The sequence below is a fragment of the Staurois parvus genome, unplaced genomic scaffold, assembly GCF_062004578.1.
Source record: "Staurois parvus isolate SC_StPar_1 unplaced genomic scaffold, SC_StPar_1.0 ptg000006l, whole genome shotgun sequence".
In the NCBI taxonomy this organism is placed as follows: domain Eukaryota; kingdom Metazoa; phylum Chordata; class Amphibia; order Anura; family Ranidae; genus Staurois; species Staurois parvus.
In genome coordinates this window covers 11054115-11080516 of record NW_028317802.1, presented here as the reverse complement: position 1 = coordinate 11080516, position 26402 = coordinate 11054115, and the positions used below count along the sequence as shown (strand labels likewise).

Below are 26402 nucleotides of genomic sequence, written 5' to 3'. Positions count from 1 at the left end.
TGTTGATCCTGCCAGGAAGCCAGTTAGCTCTTAACTTCCTGCAATGAACTGAAACTGTAGCTCTGACATCTTAACAATGTTCTTAACAATGTTCTCTCTGTGAACTACAGCTCCCCCCTAATGTTATAGCAAAGAGTAAAGGGATTTTCTGTACTCCTAACTTACTTCCTGACCTTCTCCTTCATAAATTCAGTACAATTATTGACTGTATTCACCCTAGGACAAGAATTGTGTTACTGGCAATATCTCCAGGTGAATATAAAGGAAAAAAATAAAAGTAATGCAGCTACCTTATCTAAGGACTAGTAGGCTGCAATAGATTACTTTTTTCAGTTTAGATACACTTCAACACACTACAAGAAACACTTGATCTTTGCTTTGTAGCTGTTTGCATATTGAGCATTGTGTCTAAGATCATTTAAAATCATTTTTATTTTTTTGCATAATTTGACTGTTTACTGAGATACTGCCTGTGTTGGAGAAATGTAACTGTTGACAAGTGTCAGAAATTTCAGATCACTCTCTCCAAAAGTAACAAGCTTTTTTTCATACATGAATTATATATGATAGCCAGATGCAAAAAAAAAATCAAACATTTAGTGTAATGTTTCACATGCTGAGAATTTTCATATAGTTTTTTTTTAAATAAGGTGATTATATGCAAAGTGCACGTGTACATCACTACTAAACAGGTTTCAGTTAAATACAGTCAGAACTGAATACAATTATCTAATTGGTTATCCTGTTATGCTATGCTTTGCACATTTTTCACTATGTGGTGGCCAGCCTTTTTAATCCTTTTAAAGCCTAATAGCATTTTGATGTCCCAGACCTTTCTCTAAGTACATGTGTTTCATCTTGTTGGTTCACATAAGGGATTGTTGTGTCCAACCTCACTTGTCTTTGATTTGAATATTTCTATTAGTGTTTTTGGTCTGTGTATTTTAACAGAGTTCACTTGGGAGAGCTTTACTTATATTTATTAGCTATTTATGTGTGCTGATAACGGGGGAAAAAAAAAATCAGTGTTTTTCCATGTTAAATGAAATGTGGTCGCCTCCTTCAGATCCCTCTATGCAGTAATATGCAACAGCACTTATACCCTAGAGTAATCTACCCTTGTCCTATGGTGTTTATACTGATGTTAGTGGATTAAAGCTATCTGTTTTGTCAAAACATAATACTGGCTGGGCTGCAGTATCAGGCTTCATCTGTAGCAGTGCAGCAGAAATATTTGACTACAGCTTGAATTTTTTCAGCTTGAAGGGTTCTGAAGTAGGAATCTCATTTCGTTATTAAGAATAACCTCTTTGAATGGTTTCAGCTATGAAGAGTTCATGTTGCAGAAAATATAATTTTAACCATTGGTGAAATAAGCACCTTCCAGAAAGTATTTACTAAAACACAGAAAAGTCAGAAAATCACAGCAGATTTCAAGAGAAAAACATCTGTTTACTTACAAAACTTCTAATGTGCTCTTAGATTGTACATTTATCAATTATTTACTTACACATAAAAGGTTATCTGTTGGAAATGTTTTATTACACAAGTTGGTAACAGTGGTGCAGAAGAACTCCAGGTTTGTTAAGCAGCAAATCCATTTTTCATCTGCTTGCAATGTTCCTTTGTTGCATTATGCCTTTCAAAGCCATCTTTGCAAATGGCTTACTTTAAATGTAGAGTCTCCAACTTCATGTGTTGACTCTATGCTTTTTCAATGGGCCAAAATTTAATTATGATTTTCTCACAATGAGAGTCCAATTGTTATTTTTCTTTTAATAGTCTAAAACAACAACAAACAAACCACTTGCTGAATATTTTAAAATGATGTTTATGTTATCCAAAATTTTCCTTTTTATATTTTCATAATTAAACATTTTTTTCTAAATCACTTTGAAACTTCAAAGTTTGCAAAAAAGGTAAATTTATCACTTATTTTCATTGTTAAAGTTATTTCTATTTTTAATTGGCAAACACAGTGCAAATGTTTGATCCTTTATGTTGACATTGATTGCATAAATTAAAGAATTTATGACTGGAACTAAACATTTGTTCTCATTTGCTTCTTCAGCCAAAACATCCTAACCCAGACTGGCGTTACTCTGCATCACTAAAAGCTGCAATGCAGGGGTGAGTACATTTCATTTTATATTTTTAATTCACATCACTAAAACAGAGCAACACAAAACCATGCACATTTAAATAAAAAGAGTTTAATATACTGCTAAAATCAAAATGATCACTTGCAGACATATGCTGATGCTCTAACAAAATGCAGATGCTACTGTTTAAATACAGTATATTGAATAGAAACAATGGTTTGCTTGAATAAAAATTTGAACTTAGTTTTGACTCAGGCAGATTGAGCACATTTGGTCATACCACTTTTGGTCCCCTGTCAATGGAAAAGATACGCGCAGACTCTTTACCCTCTCATTTTCTTATATTATAACAATATATTTAAACAATTTACAAAGTTGTGAAGTGAGATTCTTTATGCTTGTTAGTTCTTAAACTGTACATAAATCCAAAAACTTTTTTCTGGTCTCTGGTACAAAAAGTGATGGAAATCCAATATTTTTTAGTTGGATTTGGGGGTGAGGACAAATCTTTATTTGAAATGCCTGTTGTGATGACAGTGGTCTAATATGGGATATCCCCTAACTTAAGAGAGATCTCACTTCAGGAGGTGAGGGCAAATTTTTTAATTGGAACACCTGTTGTGCTATCAGTTGTCTGAGAGAGGTTATCCCCTTGCTTTGGAAAGATCACATTTTGCTTCCTACTGTGTCTCTGGGACAGAAAGTGTAAATAAATCAGTTTCTTAACCATTCCCTACTCTATCCAAAATATAGAAAAAAAGGATTGATTTTACATGTGCTTTTTCACATTCTCCCAATAAGCAAGCTGTTCTTCCCTATTAGGTAAATTAATATTTGTATTGAATGCTGCCATAATGTCATTACGAGGGGCGGACTGACCATTTGGAAACTCGGGCACTGCCCGAGGGCCCGGCGTCAGTAGGGGGCCCCATGAGATGCCCCTGGTACCTTTTTCATAGGCTTTTTTGAGTTTGGGCAAGGACACAGGGGCCCCATGATCCCCTATTGCCTGGGGGCCCCATGAGTTGTTAGTCCGCCCCTGGTCATTACATAACATACCTTAAAAGAAATACAGAGTAAATGTCAGAAGGTGATTTTTAAATGGCAAAAGGGAAGTGATATTAACACATAATTCCCTTTTTCACTTGTTTTTTTTCATGGAGACAGGACAGAATTTACTCACTTCTTGGAGGGTGGGAGTTGGGGATGTGTAAATTTAGAGTTTAAATTGAGAATGAAAAAAGCTTTGAGTCTGCAGGTCCTAATTTTTGGTCACAATTGTAATTTTTTATGTCACTTTTTTTTTAAATGAAGTAATTAAATAAAATGTGTTTTTTCACAATTCTTTTTTTCAAACATACCAGAGCAGTACAGCATCATCATATGACTGGTGTTGAAGTGATCAGGAACTCTGACTGGTGACAGTATGTAAAAAAAAAAAATAATAACAATTTTTGTTTTCAATTTTTTTATTTGTGATGTTTTTACATACTGTTGCCAGAGCAGTGCGGTACTACTGTAGTGACACTGTTCTACTTTGAGGACGTGATCAGGATTTTTTTATACTATGATTGCTTATAACAGTAATGGTCACTGTTATAAGCAATCATTTTTATGAATGGTATCCACTGATTCATAGCCATCCATTATGTACTTGGCCACAACTATCACATGGTACAGATGCACTGTTATTGGCCCTGTCTGTACAATGTGATCACTGGGGCTATTCACACTGATCATCACAATAGTACACAATGAATGGCTATGAATGAAAGTCATTCATTGTGACACATTGTGCATTGTGTACAACTGTCATGTGATCACTGTGATTGGTCACAGCAATAACATGGTACCAGGACTGCCCGGTATGATGAACTGTCATCTGCAATGTCTGGTGGACACAGAATGTGACAGATTGTGCTGCAGCAATGGCCCCTAGGGCATACGCAAGGCATGTGACTGGGAGTGGAAAACAGAATGGTTGGCTGCACAAACAGCAATGTGCTGGATGAAATCCGTTATTGGAATCCCTTATATGCAATATAAGAACATGACAGCTCCAAGACAGGACAGAGGAGCAGTAGGCGTATTTCACATGAACACGTGCTTAGTCATTACTGACTCTAATGACTAAGCACGTGGTCGTGTGAAACACATCTACTGCTCCTCTGTCCTGTTTTGGAGCTGTCATGTTCTTATCATATTGCATGTAAAGGATTCCAATAAAGGATTTCATCCACCACATTGCTATTTGTGCGGCCATCCATTCTGTTTTTCCATTACATCTGTGATCACGGATCGGGCCAGCACCTACGTGTCTGTGGAGGGGTTATGCAGATTCGGCGGATATTTTGCTCTTTCAATGAGACTGGGAGGACATTGTGTGACATCCACCCGGAACTGTGGTGCTTCCATCCGGCCTATAGACAAATCATGGTTAATGATTTTGAAGGTAAAGTATAGAATACTTTGTGGCAAGAATAAAAAATATGGCTTAGAAGATTTTAAATATATCTTATATAAATGGTTATTGTCATACCGCTGTACTTATTGTACAGGTCGGTTGTGTAGGTGTTGGAAGTATCGGGTGGTCCACTGCTAAAGTAACTGTGTGATATATGAGGAGAATTTATTTCCTAATTATATACTGTATATAATTTTATTTCATAATTAAACATACAAAGAGAAGCATCTCTGGGTTACAAGGGTTTATCGAGTCACCTTATATGTGAATCATGGGACTCCAATACCACATTTAATTTGCAAGTGATGGTGCAAGAAAGATATTTGATTGCAGTTACTGATGTGAGTAGACAGGAGGGCATACACTTCATCATATTGAAAACAGGAGTAAAAAATTACATGCAACACCAACAAATATCCAAACCCTTCTTATAAACATACCTAAAATTATGCTGCTATAGTACTAGTGACTAAATGATAAGGGGACATCTTGTGAATCTACTATGATATTTATTAATCCAGGTTTTTGTAGATTTATATAACTTAAGGAAAATCAATTAAACATTCTCTATTTATTCAATAGAGGAGTGAGGATTTCCAGTGTTTACTTTCTGACCTTTATAAACCAAACAATTTTACTGTTTATGTTTCTGAATAAAAGCACTGATATTCAAGATTCCCTGTCCCACTGTTTTTTGTCCTTCATAGTTATGTCAATCAAGCAATACGATGTAACCAATACGATGTAACCAATACGATGTACTGTATTAATGTTATTTATATATATATATATATATATATATATATATATACTGCTAAAAAAAATGAAAGGAACACTTTTTAATCAGAGTCAATTAAACACTTTTTAATCAAGTCAATTAAACTCCTGGTATATTGATCTGCTCAGTTAATCAGCAGAGGGAGTTGATAATCTGTTTCATCTACTTTGCTGTTAATTAAATTAACAACAGGTGCACTAGATGGGCAAAAGTGAGATGACCCCCAACACACGAATGGTTTTACAGGTTGAGGCCACTGACATTTTTTTCCCTACTCATCTATTCTGTTTTTCACTAGTTTTGCATTTGGCTAGGGTCAGTGTTACTACTGGTAGCATGATACGATACCTGGACCCTACAAATGTTGCATAGGCAATCCAACTCCTCCAGGATGGCACATCAATACGTGCCATTGCCAGAAGGTTTGCTGTATCTCCCAGCACAGTCTCAAGGGCATGAAGGAGATTCCAGGAAACAGACAGTTACTCTAGGAGAGCTGGACAGGGTCGTAGAAGGTCCTTAACCCATCAACAGGACCGGTATCTGCTCCTTTGTGTAAGGAGGAACAGGATGAGCACTGCCAGAGCCCTACAAAATTACCTCCAGCAGTCCACTGGTGTGAATGTCTCTGACCAAACAATCAGAAACAGACTCATGAGGATGGCCTGAGGGCCCGACATCTTCTAGTGGGCCCTGTGCTCACTTGCCTGGCACCACAGAGCTCGATTGGCATTTACCATTAAACACCAGAATTGGCAGGTCCACCACTGCACCCTGTGCTTTTCACAGATGAGAGCAGGTTCACCCTAAGCACATGTGACAGACATGTGATGTGACAGACGTGAAAGGGTCTGGAGAGGTTGTGGAGAATGTTTTGCTTCCTGTAACATTGTTCAGCATGACCGTTTTGGTGGTTGGTCAGTGATGGTCTGGGAAGGCATATCCATGGAGGGACACACAGACCTCTACAGGCTAGACAATGGCACCCTGGCTGCCATTAGGTATCAGGATTAAATCCTTGGACCCATTGTCAGACCCTAAGCTGGGTCTTGGGTTCCTCCTCGTGCATGACAATGCCCTGCCTTATGTGGTGAGAGTATGCAGGCAGTTCCTGGAAGATGAAGGAATTGATACCATTGAATGGCCTCCACGCTCACCTGGCCTAAATCCAACAGAAAACCTCTGGGATATCATGTTTTGGTCCATCTGACACCGCCAGGTTGCACCTCAGATTGTCCAGGATCTCAGTAATGCCCTAGTCCAGATCTAGAAGGAAATACCTCAGGACACCATCCGTCTTCTCATTAGGAGCATGCCCCGATGTTGTCAGGCATGCATACAAGCATGTGGGGGCCATACAAACTACCATCTTGAGTTGCTGCAATGAAAATTCAGCAAATGGACTACCCTGCTGCACAAGTTTTTCACTTTGATTTTCAGGGTATCTTTGAATTCAGTCCTCTGTAGTTTGATAATTTTAATTTCCAACAAATGATGGGACATTTTTATGTTCCTAACACATTACCACTTAATATCAGTATAGATATTCAGAATGATATTTTTCCCCATTGAGATCTGATTTGTTTTCAAAAGTTTCCTTTAATTTTTTTGAGCAGTGTATATTAATAACATTATAATTACAACTCACAACTCATACGATCTCCCTCCTCCTCCATCATACGCTCCCTCATCCACATCTTTAATCTCTCCCTCTCTTCTGGTGCATTCCCCTCCCCTCTGAAGCACGCGCACATCACTCCCTAACTTAAAAAGCCCTCCCTGGACCCCACCGACCCGAACAACCTTAGACCCATCTCCCTGCTGCCATTTACATCCAAACTCCTTGAGCACTTAGTTTATAATCGCCTAAGCTCTCACCTCAATGACAACAACCTCTTCGACCCCCTACAGTCCGGCTTCTGTCCCCTACACTCCACCGAAACAGCCTTACTCAAACTCACCAACGACCTGCTAACCGCCAAAGCTAATGGCCACTACTCAGTGCTCCTTCTCCTTGACCTCTCCACGGCTTTTGACACAGTCGACCACCCTCTCCTCCTCAAAGAACTACACTCCCTTGGCCTCAGAGACTCCGCTCTCTCCTGGCTCTCGTCCTACCTACCGGCCAACTGATACACTCCCACGGCTTCAACTACCACCTCTATGCCGACGACACGCAAATCTATCTCTCGACCCCTCGCCTCACCCCTTCAGTCTCCGCCCGAATAACTACTGAACGACATATCAGATTGGATGTCGCTCCACTTCCTTAAACTGAACCTCTCCAAAACCGAGCCCCTAGTTTTCCCCCCAGCCCGGGCACCCCCCCCACTGACTTCTCCATCACGTCCAACAATGCCACCATCAGGCCCACCCTGCAAGCCAGAGTACTTGGTGTCATTCTAGACTCCAATCTATCCTTCCAGCCCCAAGTCTAATTGCTAACAAACTCATGCAGACTCCACCTCCGCAACATCTCCAAAATACACCCATTCCTAACCCCAGAAACTAATAAGCAACTCATCTACTCCCTCATCATATCACGACTCGATTACTGCAACTCCCTCCTCACTGGCCTGCCTCACCACAGGCTATCCCCGCTTCAGTCGATCCTGAATACGACGGCCAGACTCATCCACTTCACCAACCGCTCCATTTCCTCCACCCCGCTCTGCCAATCCTTCCACTGGCTTCTGATTGCCCAACGGATCAAATTCAAAATGCTAACATTGACATACAATACTGTCCATAGCTCTGCCCCAAGCTACATCACCGACATAATATCCAAATACCACCCAAAACGCACTCTCCGCTCCTGACAAGACCTCCTTCTCTCTAGTATCCTGGTCTCCTCATCCCATGCCCGCCTCCGGGACTTCTCCAGGGCATCACCCATTGTCTGGAACTCCTTACCCCAATCCATCAGACTATCACCTACTATCCTCTCCTTTAGGCGCACCCTGAAAACCCACCTCTTCAGGGAAGCCTACCCCGCCCTCTGCTAATTGCCAATCTCCTCCACTCTTCCTACCACTCCATCCCCCACAGCTTTTCCTCTCGTACCACTATCCCCTCCCTCCTAGATTGTAAGCTCCAAGGAGCAGGGCCCTCGAACCTCTCGTGTATCGCATTGTATTGTTATTGTACTGTCTCATGTACTGTCTCCCATTGTAATGTACAGCGCTGAGCGAACTGTTGGCTCTATATAAATACTGTATAATAATATGTGTGTGTATATATATATATATATATATATATATATATATATTAATGTTTCACACTGTATAATAGCAGTGCATTAATTTTACATTACCCAAATGGAAGCTTAAAGTGTAAACTCTAATGTTGGCATATTTTATATACTTAATATTAATATTTACCTAATCAAGATACACTATTGCTTAAAATACACCACAACTGATACAGTCTGACAGTCAATGACAGCTGACTATAACAAATGGACAAAGACTTACTGATATATCAGATACAAACAAGACAGTAGAAGTAAGAACTGATAGACACAGATGAACAGTAATACCTAGGTGAATTCTTAGATATATGATCTATGAAAATAAATGGGCTAATACAGTGATGGTGCTTAGGGTGATAGCAGGGTAAGCATAAAGGGACACTGTCACTTTGACCCTATGCTCACCTATTTGTAATCGCTTACTACCACCTCTTTGATTCAAACCCACAAGTTATGGGGTGCATGTGACTTCTGATAATTGACAGTGCCCATGTCACATGAGTGGGCAGCACTGGGAGGAGGTCAGTGATCTCATCCAGCGAGTTTTCTCACAATCAAAGCTTAATCAGGACTCATGTAGTGGTGGGATGGTTAAAGAGCATGAATCTCTAAGTATACCTTACTGAAGGGATGAGCTGTTATTAGACAATTTTACCCTGCCTGAATAGAGTTAGATATCTGGTATCCTACTGCACATTGTGGCTTCCGTGATTGGCCCATATATTACTACAGCACATAATCATGATGTAGGGTACAGCAGTAGGAAGAACAACTTGGTACTGGGGACTAGCTATTTGGAAAACTTGGAAGTGTTGGACACCATCAGTGGCTGGATATCTGCAGTGTAGATTTAAACTGGATTGGTTGCTGTGTTGTGGAAACTTGTTTCTTACCATCCGTATTACCATAACATGCAGCAACATGCTTTGTGTGCATTGGTGGACTATGGTGCCATTCAGAATGGCACCTCATTGCACCTTACCAACACTCCTTTATTGCAGCACAATGCATGGTAAAGTGCATTGTGATACTCTACTTTTCTAAAGGTGTACTTGCACCTTTTTTTAAATGGCTGCCTTAACACAAAGCACATTAGCATATGCATAATGTACATTACCATTCATGTGCTAAATGCAGTTCACAGATACAAATAGCTCCTTATGGTACCCACCTCCCCATCCCCACCAGAAAGATAAGTATTCATATTTTATTTTTCATTCTTTTACAGTCCATTTTAGTGTTTTCTTTTTGCCAAGAAAGGTTTTATTGAACAAAAAGAAGAATTGTACAAAGATCCAGAGCACATCAAGTATACATAGTATACTCTAAGCAACCGATTATAATTATTAAAAAAACAATATGCTGAAGAACAATAAGGGAATAGGAGAAAAGCACAAATACAATACATACAAATACAGAATTCTATAAGAAAGAGTGTCAATAGATCATGCCCATTATCAAGCTATCACAATATGTGGTCCATAATCAGATCTACAGGGGCTAGACCAGGTGTCTCCAGCCATGGGGACCACAATTTGTCAAATTTACTAGTGCAGCCCCGTGTTGATATATATATTACAAGCCTAATGGTATCCCCCATGTGGGCCACCCACTCTTTCAGTGAGGGATGGTCAACAGATATCCATTGTCCCAGAATCAACTTACAGGCCTGGAAGAAGGCTCTAGCTATGGCCTGCTTAGGGATATCTTCAACAGGAAGATCTACCAAGATACCTAAAAGACAGCACTTAGGGTCTTCTGGGATCTGAGCTTGGAAGACTCTATTAATAGTAGCAATAACCTCCTTCCAGTAAAGCTGTAGTTTCAGGCATCTCCAAAACAAGTGTATCAGGTTACCATGATCTCTACTAGAGGGAGTACAGAAGGGGTTCGTTCTTATGCCCCTACGGAAAAGCCTTACTGCTGTTAAATGGACTCTCAGAAGTAGATATAGTTTAGAGAAGCATTGGGCCACATTTAAGGAGCACTGTTGACACGCCAGGAGGGCTTCCTCTAACTGCTGCCCATCAAGACTCCCAACATCCCTTTCCCACTGGGAAACTGCCCTAAAGGGGTAGTCTTGCAAGAAAAAATTCAGTAACATAGCATAGATATGTGACATGAACCCCTTATGGGAAGTCACTTCAGGCATATGGTTAAAAGTTGGAGTTGGGGAACAGACCCAAATATCCATTCCTTTTTGCGCCCTTACTGCATGCTGAAATTGTGGAGAGGTGAAATTGTACTTGGAGGTCTGAGAAAGAGAGTAAGTTACCATTATGAAAAATATGATGTAAATGAGTAAAACCATATTGTCTCCACTTTGTGCCATATTGTAAAAGACTCAATTCCCTATAGTGTGCATTACGCCAAATATGACTAAACCTCGTAAAACCTGTAAATTGTTGCATCACTTCAACTTTGCTCCATACTTTTTTAGCAAAACATATGTGGGAAAAAGCTAATTAGATTTCCTAAAAAGGAACACTTCTAAGCCAGCCACCACCTCTGTGCCGACCGTACATTTTGGCAGATCAGTAGCTGGGTCCTCAAGGTCAACCTCTGGATGCATTGCCCGCTCTATGTGCTGTATCTGGGAGGCTAAATAGTAGAGCCAGGGATTAGGCAAAACCAATCCCCCATAGTCTTTAGTCCTTTGCATTTGCTGTAATTTAAGTCTAGGAGTTTTAGATTACCATAGAAGAGATCGATATATCCAGTTAGTAATGCAGAACATTTTCAAAGGGATAATAATAAAAGAGTTGTGAAGAATATACAGTAATTGTGGCAAAAGGATTATTTTTATGAGATTGATCCTGCCTACCAGCGACAATTTGAGCTTGGACGATACCTTAACCTACTCTCTAAAGCAGGCAAGAAGGGGAGCCAGATTGAGATGATTGTAGTCAAGAGGGTTTGCAGCAATTTGTATGCTCAAATACTTAAAGGAAGATGAGACAGGAATATTTTGAGGTGGTAGTGTCTGCAGAATCGATTTGCTATCTAGTAACATAAGATATGAGAGATGATTTGGACCAATTTATGACCAACCCAGAGTAAGAACCAAAGGTCATAATGACCTTCATGGCTTCTTGTAAAGAGGAGAAGGTATCTCCCAACATAAGCTTGGCATAATTAGCATAGAGACAGTCAAATTTAGCTTAATTGTTAAACAAAATCATGGTAAAATGGTTGTAAACCTCAGATATGAAATTTGAACAAAGCACATTTTTCTTTAGTGTTTACTTGCCTTTCTCCAAAGCACTAAGTATCATTTCTGTCTGCTGTCTAGTTTCCCTGTTATCAGCATGAGCCACTTCTGACAAGTTTTCCTGATATCAAGAGCTAAAAAGGTTACAAGGAAGGGAGTTCCTGACTGACAGCCTGTGACTGACAGCCTCAGCTCTGTTCATGTGTGCTGTGTGAGGGGGGTATGTCCCTTCCCTACAACTAGCTCTTAGAGCTCTTGTACAGTGTGTAACTACAGCTCACAGACTAATGTTTTGTGAGTCTATGAAAAATTCTTTTCAGCTCTGAGTTTTACAAGGGTATACAGAGCAAATTACTACAGATAAACAGGTACAACTTGGAGGATTTGTTTCATCTCTGTGTATCACCTGAAGCTAGTCACTTCACTGGGTATAGGTAATGGTTTACAATCACTTTAATATATAAATAGACTAAAGTGTCGGTAAAATCAAAAACTATAATTTCATCATTAGACACAAACATATTATATCTGATCATATGTGCAAAATTTTTCTTTTAATAATAAAATATAAGGTAGTAAATACCTGGGGATCCTGCCAGTTTGTATTACTTCCCTATTGAGAGCACCAGTCGAAATTCTTCCCACTCTGTTAGCACATGCTCAGGGGCGGACTGACAACTCATGGGGCCCCCGGGCAATAGGGGATCATGGGGCCCCTGTGTCCTTGCCCAAACTTAAAAAAGCCTATGAAAAAGGTACCAGGGGCATCTCATGGAGCACCCTACTGACCCAGGGCCCTCGGGCAGTGCCCAAGTTTCCAAATGGTCAGTCCGCCCCTGCACATGCTCCATTTTCAGTTTCTTCTCTCCAGCTAACTTCCGCAAATGACTCTCCAGAATGTGTGTGGCTGGCTTCAGCAGTGTGATTTACAGCACTTTGCTTCTGCTTTCATCTGGCTCTAATCTCCCTAATGACCCACTAGAACTTTGCATTGCTGAATAGGAAAACAGATACAATATGGCAGTCATGTGACTAAATGTAAACAAAAAAGAGAGATCCAACAAAAATGTAAAAGAAAGCCCATGGTTGCAATGCTTGGGTGCTGTAATTGATATTGTGTATTAAAAAAAAAAATCTTTCTAAGGCAGAGTTTATGTTGCCTCATGTAACATTATTGTCACACTCTGCAGCCTCTGTGTCAGCATTCCCTGACTGAATGTCCCTTCAACCCTGACCAACTTGCTGCTGTAGCAACCCACAAACCCCATCCTTTTACTCATGTCTTTGCTATTTCCTCAACAGTAGATCAGCATGGTCCCTGGTGGGCTACACTTTCAGTCATATACTGCACAGGTTATATATACAGTACCAGGGGCGGACTGACAACTCATGGGGCCCCCGGGCAATAGGGGATCATGGGGCCCCTGTGTACTTGCCCAAACTCAAAAAAGCCTATGAAAAAGGTATCAGGGGCATCTCATGGGGCCCCCTAATGGCCCCGGGCCCTCGGGCAGTGTCCGAGTTTCCAAATGGTCAGTCCGCCCCTGTACAGTACATATATCCATGTCTCTAAGTTACTAAAGCAGCTGGCTAGTCAGGATAGGAAGGTTGTCCAGTAAAGGAATGTTGACACAGAGGCTGCAAAGTTTGACAGGAGTTTCATGTAGGCTAACATAAACTCTGCCTCTTTAAGCAAATTAGAAAGAATCTTTAAACTGTAAGATATCTTAATTACACTACCCAAGCATTGCTTCCATGGTCTCTCTTTTACATCTTTCTACTAATAATATCAACAAAAGGTATTTTCAGTAATTCAATGGACCATGCTTTTATTGTTATGCACTCTTGATCCAAGCATGTGCAAATTGGTTCACTAATATTTTAATTTGTGTTTGTAATGTCTGTATTTCCACCTTAATTGCAATCTAATGTCATTAAAATATACATGGAGCAAATTCTTGTTTTTAAATTTTTACTTCTAATCTAGTAATGTGCAATGCTCCACTCTGTATTGTGGAGCATGGAGAAGCCATTCTATTCCAATGTTGTTATTGAAATATGTAAAGGGGTGCATTGTAGGTATGGATCTAAAGAAAGGTGTAAATTCTTTGACAGTTGTTTTGCTGAGTAAATGAAACTTTTTGACAAGCTATTTTTTTTTAACAGTAGCTCCAGAATTATTAAATGCTTTCCAAGACACCACTTTTGCTACTGCTTATGCCAAATTGCAGATGGAGTGAATTCTGGGTATTATTATTACTAGTATTGTTTTTTTTTTTTAAACCCTCTTTGCGAAATTGTTTCCAGGGTCAGAATAGAGACCCCAGAAATTTGTGATATTAGAGAAGTGGCTAAAACACCAGCCCAGCCAACCTATGCCTTATTTACACATCAGTTAAAGAAGAAATCTCACCAAAGTTTTTCTTTTGTCTTTCTGGCATGATGCATTTTTTCCTATCTTCCTAGATGGTCATGTTTCAAAGAAAGTGTGGTTGGCAGCTGTTCCCCTCTTCCCCCTGCTGTTTGACCATGCATAAACCAGAGACAAACTCAAAATTTGACTTAGTCTTGACTGACATTGCTTGCCTTGGGCACCAGGCAGTTCCATAAGGCAACCGCCAATCATGGTATATACAGGGGATGAGCGTGCCAGCTTCAGTGCCTGCAAATAAAAAAAAATAACCAAGATGGGTGTATGAGGCTGCAGTTCTGGGTGAAAAACAGATTGCAGCACAGAGAAGAAAAGTCTCATTCTAACTTACAAAGTAAATAATTCTCTGTTTATTTTAGCATTCATTGAAGAAGAATGATTTAGAATGTAATGATGGCCATACACACTTTGATAAATGACATATTTCTTTTTTTAATCAAGCTCTTTCAATAGGAAGATTCAATCTATAGTCAATACCCCATTTGATCAATATGCCACACAGGAGGAAATGAATTTCAATCAATAAGTAACATACAGTCATAGGTTATCGATCACATCTCTGCTTTCAAGATGAAATCGCGTAGTTTGAAGAAAATATCTCAGTACTGCTGACTGATGCAAAACAATTAATCAGAAGGGTTTAAAAAATGATCAGATTTTCTTCTAAACTACAATTATGGATGATTGCAGAGAAAAAGAGAAACTGTACATGCATTTATACATCAGTATTGTATTTTTCACTATGCATAATAGTTGTTCCTTAAATTACACTCTGCTTTAAAAAAAGCCCCAATCAAGTATTTATTTCCTAATTTTAAAAAAGTGTACTGTACCTTGCTCACTGTCTCTTCTTTTTTTTTTTTGTTGCTGTGATCTGAATATATTTGTTCTCCATGGTCTCACTGTATGTATGAACATAGACACGCTCTCTTGCTTTATGTACTATGGGAATTCTAGTGTGCATAAGGAAGTCAAGGCAAAAAGGAGAAGTTCGGGAGCTCATAGAGGATGTTACAGGAGGCAGAAAAACACAATAGGAAATTTTTTATGAAAAATAGACTACAGGATTATTAGGTACTGAATGTGTATAGGTGACTGTTTGAAGGATAAGGATATTGTCACTTTAATTTAAAGCCCATTTCTGTTTGATGCCAATAACCTGGACGAGAAGTAAAGGACAATCTCTCAGATGAGCACACCAATACAAATGGAATAGAGCTTATAGTGTTTCCATATGCTGCTGGAGAAACAATATTTATTGCTGTCTGTGACCCCTTGGGAATTGCCTTTACTTCCTTGGGGACAAGAACAGCAATACAAAACTTGATAAGGTTCTTATTGTCTTTCACAAGAAAGAAAAAAGAATATTGAGCTGTAGCTGGACTTTAGGATAAGGTTGCAACAGTGCCGGAATACCTAATAAGCAGTAGGCACCAGTCTATGGGCCCTGGATTGTTTAAAGGATAAATCCCCCTTTCATAACATGTTACACTCATTTTCAGGCTGTAACATGTTATGATCATACCAGCCCTTGCACCGCCTTCTTTGACAGCTAGCAGGGGATCTACTCCTCACTCACTAGCTGTCAAATGTTAAAAAAAGCGTCCTTAGCAGCTGTTGGTTTGTAGTTCTCAATGAACTACCATGGCACTGTGGAGCATCGTGGTAGTTAATTGAGTCTTCCTGTCAGTATGTCTGCTTGCCTGTACTTCCCGTATGGGCAAGCAGATATACGGACAGATCTGCAGGAGACCTGCACGGCAGATCGCTGGTGCAATGGTTTACAGGCTGCTGCAGCAAAAAATAATATATGCGCATTTTATTACCTGCAAAAAAATGTGCATTTATTATTTTTTGTACAAAGGTGAATTAATCCTTTAATGGCCCCGTGACAGTGGGTGAAAATAATATTGCTTTGATCTTGAAAGAAAATCACAATGAGGCTTTTTAAAATTGTTTACCGAATATTGTAAAAATTAATCAATTAATGTAAACAATACCAGCTTAAAGTACATAAACCATAGACATCAGCTTCACAGTACAGTTTGTATGTAAAAAGTTCATCTTCTTTCAGCTATCAGTTTGTAAAAAACTTTGTGTAGCCTACATACGTGTAATGTACAGTAGTGATGGTTATCTCCATCTATAAAATAATGCACACACTTCTTAGTTCAATGTTATCCCACTAGAACACATGCATGAAAAACCTTCAGAAACAGGGGGTGCCATGGTTTTGACTGCCTGGGGCCTCCACAGAGTTTAATCTGGGTTGCAATATATAGATAAATAAATTCAATGAAAATTGTTGTGTGACACAGAGATAATGGGTAACATGATAATGATACAAAACATACTAATAATGAAGGCAGAGAGCAACCTTAAAGAACAACCAGAAAGCAACCTTAACTGATGTAATTTTACCAAACATAACTCTAACTGGTTTAAATTAATGTGTTACTGCCTTTTGAAAATCATCATCATCATCACATTTTGTTATTGATTTGAAACCTTGTTTAAATTGTCTATATGTGTGTATGCATTTTTAGTTGGACAATGTGTTAGGTACCCATTAACTTGACTTCTTTGTTTTTAGTGCTGTACATATGGAAGGAGCAGCAGTCTTACGTGGCGCAGCTGTAGGACTCGAACAACAGTGGCCAACAGTTTCCAGTGCAACACCAGGTAAATCAGTCACCAAAACTTCAGATTTATACCATTCAGTTAGCATTTTAAGCCAATATTTACTTTTTACTTGAATATGACAGGCCTGCCCTTTTTGGTGAAAATATCTAAGATAGTTCCAGTTTATAATAATTCACTAAGGTGTCCCTGGATCAAAGCACAGTGGTAGAGATCACAGAAACCAGAAGTGATATGTATTCTCATACAGCAGTCCTGTTCAAGAATAATTGACCAGACCACACCAAAGAAATATAGACACAGGTATAAGACACAACACATGCATATGTGATAAAACCAAACAAGCAAATAAAAGAATCATGATGAAACTAAATACAAACTTGTCAACAACAGTGAAGATACAAAGTAAAGCAATATATTGTATACAAGGCTAAATATCTGACTAATTTCAGGGCTTACTAGGTACAAAGCTTTGTAAGGCAATGCTGGGAACAAATCAGGGCTAAGGGCAAGTCAAGGTTAGGAACAGACCTTGCCTGAAGGTCGGTGTCACTAGATATTTGGGAAATCAGATTAAACTAGAGTGCCTGGTTGGGGAAAAGCTAGAGATATGAATACACCTAGCAGGCAGGCACAGGTGGTGAATAATACAGAGCCTAATGTTGCAGGGAGTCACATACATGCAGCTACTGAATGCACATGCCAACAGATCCCATGACACATTGCCAGCAGCATGTGGAGAATGGTAATAGAAGGTTCATAACACGCTCATATTAACATAGATTTATACAAGGAGCACAGCAGATTAAATACACCCTAACCACAACATATATATGTTTAGATAACCTTCAATAGAAAGTGTAAGTCAGAAAGAAATGCATATTATCCCTTAGCAAAATTGAAAGACATTATAAACTTTCCTACTTGCACCTTGTGTTTTTAACCTGCATAAGATGTGCATTGATCATGTAGTTTCATGGTGTAATTTGTTTGCCTATATGCATATCTTTAGTAGAGTCAATTTTCTTATCCCTTTGTCAGCAATTTTTGTTTCTGTCCAAACATGAGGTATATGGCATTGCACTATACAGGTTAATGCATGCCCTGTGTATGTACTGTGAGACCTGACACTTCCTTTGAAGAAACTTCTTATCCCACAATCCCTGGGTGTCTTGGTCTAGAGTTCTGCAGGTGAACACTAGTAATTAGATTTGAACCAGACCCAGGCAAGCAGAGCAGAGAGGGAAGAGATGTGGTCTCATCACATTAGCACTCCCCCATTTGTGATGCAAGAAATGACAAGGCATTGACTGTGTGACCCTGAATACGTAGTTACCTGCCTCCGTACTGAATAGGGACAAGCTAGGTGAATGAATAAAAGGACATAGAGGAATCAATCAGCCATAACACTACAAACTTCAGCAGGAACATAATTACAAGGTAAACAGATGACAGATTGAATATAACCATACTAATACCTAGTTAAAGCAACTAAAATGTTTTAAAGTGTACAATGCCTTTGACCTCGTTCACACCGTACGTAGAGACATTTTTCTGCACCTATCTTTGCAAGTGCATAAGGAAAACAATTGGTTTTCTATGTGGCCTGTTCACATCATAGCATTGGTGTCATGCATGTTTTTTGTGTGTTTTTGTGGAAATATGCAACATTTATGGTGTGATTGATGCCTTTAAGCCCAAACTTTGGTTGGTCTGACTTTACATTTCCTCTTTTCCATTCATTTAATAGACTCACTAGTTCAGCAAAAACATTTTGCCATGCTATCATTCGTTTTCTTTACAGCCAAAGCACCTTCCCTAGTTATTCATTCTAATAAATTATCCCACCTTAAAGTGGACATAAATCTGAGATTGACATGTTAACTGTGCTAAGGAAGTGCTCCAAAAGGTTACCTTTTGCCTTAAATCCCTCTTTAAAAATGCTGAACTTGTTGGTATGTGAATGTGCCTAGGCACTCCTATTTTTTAAGCATTATAGCCATATGAGAAGCACAGCTAGCTGTCTCACAAGATTTGGGGTGATATTTGGTGATAATGCTACTGTACTCCTTCATGGAGAGGAATCTGTACTTGAGGGGCCCCATTGCATGTATCTCCCTGTGTCTCATCTGCTTCATTTATCTATAGACTATGCGCTTCCTATAGCTCACTTTACCTACTACAAAATTGCTGTCTCCACACAAAGATACTGTACCAAATAAGGCATGGTAGGTTCATGACTGGCATAAGGTGAGCTGTAGGAGGCCTAAAGGCAATATTAGTGATTTGACCTTTGTCCTCTCGTTTCTTTTTTGGGCACAGCTTACACAGTTTAGGTCCACTTTAAAGATCAACTGTAACTGAAAATTTGTTTCACATTTTGTATAGCATGGGGAAAGGTTAAAACCACTCCAAAAGAATGTCAGGGTGTCGCAAAAACAGGAAGTGATTGAGTATTGCTGCGATGGCAACAGAGATAACATCAATAGCACATTTAGCTAGTAGAGTAAAGTAGATCATCTGTCAGTTTTTTTGGCTTTCTGTATCATCCTGTCCTAGTGACATCTGTACTTTCCCATTTCTTGTCCTGGTGTATCCATGACACAAAGTAAAGGGAAGTCTCCCCATTGAGGAATTATTAGAGGTTATGACCCTTACTCACTCTGTCAAAAACTAACAACAAAGTATAACTCTAACCAAACATTTGGATTATATAAATTTAATCAAAAGAAAAAAGAAATTAACTAGAAAGAGATCACATAATAAATAGCTCTGTAAACCACCTTACCAACAGAAGTTGATGCAGTCCTATAAAAAGAATAATTGTATTTACATGCCTCTTTAGTTGTATGAGTCTATTTAGTTCTATATAAAGAATAATTGTGTATACAGTACATGCCCCCCTTTATTTGTCTAATTCAGAGAAAGACTTACATTTATAGGTTTATAATCTCTTTACTGTTTACCTTTTTTGTTTATTTGCACTTCCAATTTACTATATGTAAACAAATAATTCTATTTGTTTCAAGTGTTCATAATAATTTTTCTGGTTTACGCTGACAGTATTATTGCATAGTATACTTGATGTATTTGTCAGATAAAACTTGCATATTAGGAGTGAATTTGCCTCGTTATTTAATTAAAGACTGGTTAATTCAAGTCATTTTACTAAGAAACTATTAAAACTGATATATTCTTGATTACCCCCACTTGGCTATATTTATTCTTAACCGTATTACATTTCCCGCCAGTGTTTCTCATAAGAATCCATGTGAGAGAAATGCTCTGAGTCTTTGCTTAGAGTTGTCTCATTTACTGCTGACTTCAGTTAAAATAACATTATTAAAAATACATGAAGTCAGTGTTAAACCTTGAAGCCAAGCACCTGCCTTCCTGTTCTCTTCATGCATTTACCATTTTCTAGCTTGTTTTATATTTCTTTATTCCCTGCTGTATCTAACTTAGTTAATCTTTCTTTCAACGGCTATGTTCATGCCAAAAAGTGGGTTTACAAATATGCAGATTTTTTTTTAATTTCTGTGAGAGCCTCTGGATTTCAGACCAACACTTTTCATAGGGTCTAGATGTTAGCATGACTGCCTCACACACTCTACAACAAAGTCCACTGCTGCCATTCGAGAGTTCAATATGGGAGCTAAAGTATGTTTGCTTTGCATCAGTACACCTACAACTGACAAGTACATAAGAGGGGAAAACTTTTTCTTACTTTCCTAGCAGCTTGGTTCTAGGTGTAGCCAAGGTGAATAAATTGTAAGTACACAGTATGCCATTCCACCAAGAAGACATACAGGATAAAGACAGGACAAACAGCAATGGGGACTTGGCTTCACTGCACTGGCAGGAAAGGTTGTAATCTGGAACTTTTTATATGTAGCTGACAGTCAACACCATGATGTATGGGTCACTGTGCCGCCATGCTAGATCATGACCTATGTTAGCTTTAAAAAAATCTTGTCCTAAAAATAGACAGCATGCTCCTTTCATTACCACCATTCATGTTTACTACAATAATTGCATGATGCAAGAGATAGAGCATTGTACAATAGATGAGCCAATGTCACGCCTAAATATAGCCCTATTGATAATCAAAAAGTTCAGTAGTCAATAAGCCTGTTTTAAAAATCTTCTGTCACTTGGCTGCACATTTGTCTTGCTAGTGTCTTAAAAGTACAATTGTCTAAAAGGCAACTTTTTCAAGAAGTTATACACAAACTTTAGATTAATGGTTAAATGCTTTAAAGTCCATGGGGCAGTTTAAGTATACTTAAAGACCCATCTTAGAATAAACACATTACTTCCACCAAATATAAATCATGTGCTGTGTAATTCCAGTCAGTCATTATTTGTGATACAATGGGTGCATTGAATAATGAGAATGTTCATACATCATTCATACCACTCTCTTGTCTCTATTATGATATACTTTCCTACATTTGGCATGGCCCTTACATATTGACTGAAATGCCACATACCTGCATTATGTACAAACTCTGGGCTGCAGATAATGCAAACTCTGCAAGTGCTCTAAATGCTGAGTTGTTAGTCTGCATTGAGAACTTCATTTTCAAAGTCAGCAGCAGATGATGGATACAGATGGATAAGACACTACAAGTCCTCTAGGTCAAATGATAACTAGACTGCATTCTTAATTATTTTGGATACAACAATAATAGCTTGAAATATCCTGGAACACATTCCAAATTGAAAAGAGCAAAACTATGAACACATTAAAGAAAAATTAGTTTCCTTAAAGTAGAACTAAAGGAAATATGTTTTACTTTTCCATTCATGTCCCCATTAGGGAGACTTCCCTTCACGCCTCGTCCCAATGTCAAAACTGAAAGTAAGAGGAAATTCCTCCAAAGTAAGGGAATCGCAGGGTGGCATCAGATCCCCACTAGAATATTTCCCTTGTACAACTATTCCGGGGAAAACCGAAAATTTAGAATCTTCTTTTGCTTTCACTTTTGATGATAACGGTAAACCTGGCTAATAGAGAGGATGAATTTCCTAACAGAGTCACAGGCAGCAGTAAAAATTGACAGGTGTTCTAAACCATCTCCAATCTGTCAAAAAAAAAACTTTTAATTTAGTTATACTTTAAAGCAATTCTGTCAATAAGATTCCAGCCTAAAGCTCCCTCCTCCCTTAGCATGCCTTAACTTACCCTTGGAGCCACTCTAATCCCCACCAACACTCAGTCTTGCATTTTTGCCACCATTTACATCCTGGGTGTGTCAGAAAAATGAGAACATCAGCTTCTGGGAGAACTAAGAAAAGGGTAACTATTACAGATGCAGTATTTCCAGTGCCATTAGACTAAAGTGGTTCTAAAGGCAGAAGGTTTTTTATTTTAATGCACATCAGTAAAGCTCAGTTTAGAGCATTTTTTCTGAATAGAAGAGCCATGTGGCAGGCTGTTCTCCAGTCATGGAGATCTCTCCGCTGTGTTAGGTAGAGAGAACAATGTTGGACACTGCAGGCTGCACAAATAGAAGCCTGCTTTTTATGAATGGTGACTATGGTGTGGATTAACATTACAATATGTGCTCAATGTTATAAAATTCACCCTAAGAGGCTTTTTTCAAATAAACAAAAGAAATAGTGGTGTTCAAACTGCATTAACACAAAGCAGCCAATTTTATGCCCTAATATCATATTTAATTTGTTTACTATTGTCATTACATTGAAAGATGACTGTTGATTGGTTACTACAAGTTACTTAGTTTCACACTGGTCATGGGCAATAAGCATATTTCCATTAGCATCATTTTACAAAAACAAATGTTCATTTAGCTCCTTCATTTATAGCAGCTGTGATGTAGACTTTAAAAACTTATAATAATAATTGATTCATATTCTAAGTGCTATAAATCTAAGTGCTGCTGTATCAATGAAACATACCCATACTGTTTTTTCCCCTTTTGTCTAAACAAAGAGTCTCCTAATTGAGAGAAACAGAACCAGGTCAGCTGCCAGATATGTTTATGTTACTTCATAGGTCCCTGTTAGCCTCTGGATAATAAAGAGACATAAGAACAGCATAAAGTAATTGAATAGATAGATCTCAAACCTTAAGGAAATGATCAGAAAGCCATATTCTTGTAAATCACAGCCTTGTATAAAGATAATTCATTACCCGTGGTTTTTACCACTACACAATAATTAGATGCATGGCATGTGTTAACAAAACCTCTGATGTGATTTATAGTGTGAATAGAAAGAGAAGACAAATGCTTTTCAACATCTTGAATACAGCAGGGAGAAATGTTGCTATTGTTTTAGAACTGACAAAGGATCTAAACATTCAAATGATGCTTTTTTAAATATTCTCCAGTTAAAACAGTTAAACAGTTTTCTTAAAGTGAATCTTGCACTAAAATAACAGGGTCCAATTTTTAGTACAGACCCTCTCCTCCCATGGAAACTGCAAAAAAAAAAATCCACTAGGGGAATAAAAGCTAGATAATATACCTACCTTTTTCCCAGCTGCTTCTAGACAAGAGCCACACCATTATCTCTCTGGTGAGATCCCAGTGAATGTTAAATAGCCTCAGGACTGCTATTATAAATCATGGGGCCCCATACAGCCTACCTGACAGGCCTCCACACAGACAGTGTGCATTTGGGGTCACTCACCCAGACCCGTGGCTCTGTACGTATAGCCCCTGCATTCACATAAAGTAAGTTCACATCTAGGTGTGCACAAAATCACTCACGTTTTTGATACATTGGTCGTTCAGCAGACTCACGATAGTGTCATTAATTGTTAATGGCACCCCCACACATCTGCAAATGCACATGTTTTCATACACACCAAATTGCATGGTGCTGCAGCACCATGCAGTTCAGTGCAGCACATTTTTGAAGAGAGTAATGGAATTTTTATCCACATTTCTCATGCATAGGGCAGCCCATGGAAATGGATGGGCTGCCATACAAGCAAAACACGGGAACAGGCCTGTGCTTGGTCACGCTTGTAGCTGTGAACCAAGCAGGTTCAGTCATGTGGCCAGAGTACCTGTGAGAATGAGCTCTTAATTTTTTTTTTCTAATTACTTTGGTGAAATATCAGCAATTACAAACACTTGCTGGAACCTTTTCCCCCGTGGATTCCCCTGCAGCATCTGAAAGCCAGTTGGAGTAGGAGGAGCAGCCAGCTGCCCTTTGGGGGTCACAGGGGGATCGGATGGTTCCAGTATTTGCTCTGAGCCCTCTATTGGAGCCCAGGCCCTGTACAAGAAAAATGGTGCTACCCCCTTATCAGTGGTGCAGCATCTTTTCATGAGAATAAGACTACTCAGCATTCCCTGGGATTGCGCTGATAAGAGGATGTCATGCCTTACAATTCAGAAGCCAGGGAAATGGTAAACATACATGAAATAATGTTTTTTACTGTACAGGTTTCTTTCCCAACGTATTTCAGCATTGTATCAGTAGGCAAGAGGCCACGCTAAATAAGTAGACCTTAGCTGCAGTGTAAGGTCTGCTTTAACAAGAAACATTTAATCTTTGCACTGTAGCTTAGTGGTATTGGCCATGGAAAAAAATCTTCATGGTATAGGCCAAGTTAAAAAATAAATACAGTAAATAAAGTAAATGTAAACTGTAACTAAATATTTGGTTTTTCATAGCACGACATACAATAAACAGTTGCCATTTGTTTTTTAATTACAGCTTCATTGTTTTATCATCCTTTTTTGCATTTTTATGCTGCTGATCTTCTGCAGTCTCTTTGCAGCCACTTTCTGTCTACATGCATGTACTCTAGCGATGATCTAATAGATATTCTCATAGTGGGTTTTCATTATGGTGACAACAGTAGATCATGCCTGTGTAATGTGTGGTGACACAACCACTTGTAGTCTCCATGTTGCAGCCTACATCAGACTTTACTGATTGAATTTACGTATGATTATACAGGGTGTGCTTATGACATGGGATTCATTTTTTCTCTCTCAGTCTCTCTGATTGAAATTATGATCAGTTATTATCATCATTTTAAAAAGTTACTGTGTGAACAAAAACAAAAAATGATGAAAACATTAAAAAAAAAAAAACTAATAAAACTGACCTACAAACTATTATACTGAAAAGAGAGCGAGAACAAAGGCATAGTGTAAAAATCCTAAAAGTAATTCAGATAAATGTCTTGTACTTATGAAAGTACTCAGTGTTATTATCTCATAAAAGCCATACCAAAGTTTCACACTTGTGATTTGAAGCGTGTTTCCAGAAGCGCTATAATGGTTGACTCTTAGATTTCCATGTTATTCTATTGTGCCCATTCACATCTAAATGGTCACTTAATGCTCAGAAATGTACAGAAGCTTCTTCAGGGCATGATTGTGTGTTTTTGGCCCCAGGGAGAACAGGAGTGCCTGCAAATTGTGCTGGTCTCACGTTTTTGTGTTGTCTTCCCTTCCCGTTAACTAGCTTTCCATTGGCTAAAACAAAAACACTCAAGTATGTAAATGCACAAAAAAATCAAACAAACACATGTACAAATGCACCAAAACAAAAACTCAAAAGACCAAGGATGCCAACACTCATCTGTGAATGTAGCTCAAATTGTCTTACCATGTTGTTGGAAATTGATAAGAATCAGTAGCACAGACTGAATCCCATTCTTTGACTCTAAATTTTCTCCACATAGCTGTGTGCTGTGCAACTTAATTCATAATAGACCTAAATTATAATAAGACATGTTAAGTAATTGCAGGTTTGGTTTAATTGATTATATAAGAATAAATCTATAGCAAAGTAGAGGAAGCCCAATATAACCTTGCTAACTCATTGCAAGTATTATGATCTTTTCACGAAACATTATTATTAATAATAATGCTGGTTTAGCTAGTGATTTTGTAATTTAATTATTCTGCACTAAAATAACGGAACTATCTATCCTGAAATACTGGAGAAAAAAATAGCAGCAATTATGAAGGAAAAGAGATTGTCACGAGGATGGATTAAAATACATTTGTTTGTTGTCATATATTCATGTAGCACATTGGGAAGAGTAGCTAAGTACGTCAGAGAAATGTAAAACTGGAGAAGGAAAAGTTTGGAGCTGCTTATAATTATGGGTGTACAATGAAGATACAGACCTTTACAGACTAGGAATGATTTTTTTATTTAAAATAATAATTTTATTGATAATAAACTTAGAGTATGGGAGTCAAAAATGTTGTTTGTAAAATAAATAAGAGAAACCTACAGTATCTTTCATCATACTGCCCCTGATGCACAGAAATGATTGTATTATTTTGTAAAATTTCTGCCCCTGTATTAGGTTATTCTTTAAAGTGGATGGAAAGGATCACAGTTTATTTTTAAAAAATAACAAACATGTTACACTTAACTGCTCTGTGCAAAGGTTTTGCACAGAGCAGCCCCAATCGTCCTCTTCTTGGGTCTCACGCCGGCACTTCTGCCTTCTCCCTTCTGCTAAGTGTACACTATAGCAAGCCACTTGCTTTAGGGGCACTCATGCGGGCCCTGCCCT

At 38.5% G+C, this 26402-nt stretch overlaps 1 protein-coding gene across 23 annotated transcripts in view; it reads left to right on the top strand.

The window, feature by feature from the left end:
• Nucleotides 1-26402, top strand: part of LOC149474338 (protocadherin alpha-C2-like) — a 371807-nt gene that overhangs the window by 323731 nt on the left and 21674 nt on the right. For 18 of the 23 annotated variants that reach the window (XM_089659953.1, XM_089660089.1, XM_089659895.1 and 15 more), the window contains exons 2-3: nucleotides 2072-2130; nucleotides 16830-16918. In XM_089659953.1, coding sequence (XP_089516079.1) covers nucleotides 2072-2130; nucleotides 16830-16918 — 148 coding nt within the window. The remainder of the gene's footprint in view (nucleotides 1-2071; nucleotides 2131-16829; nucleotides 16919-26402) is intronic. The other 5 variants (XM_089660550.1, XM_089660490.1, XM_089660621.1 and 2 more) reach the window with 1 other exon arrangement.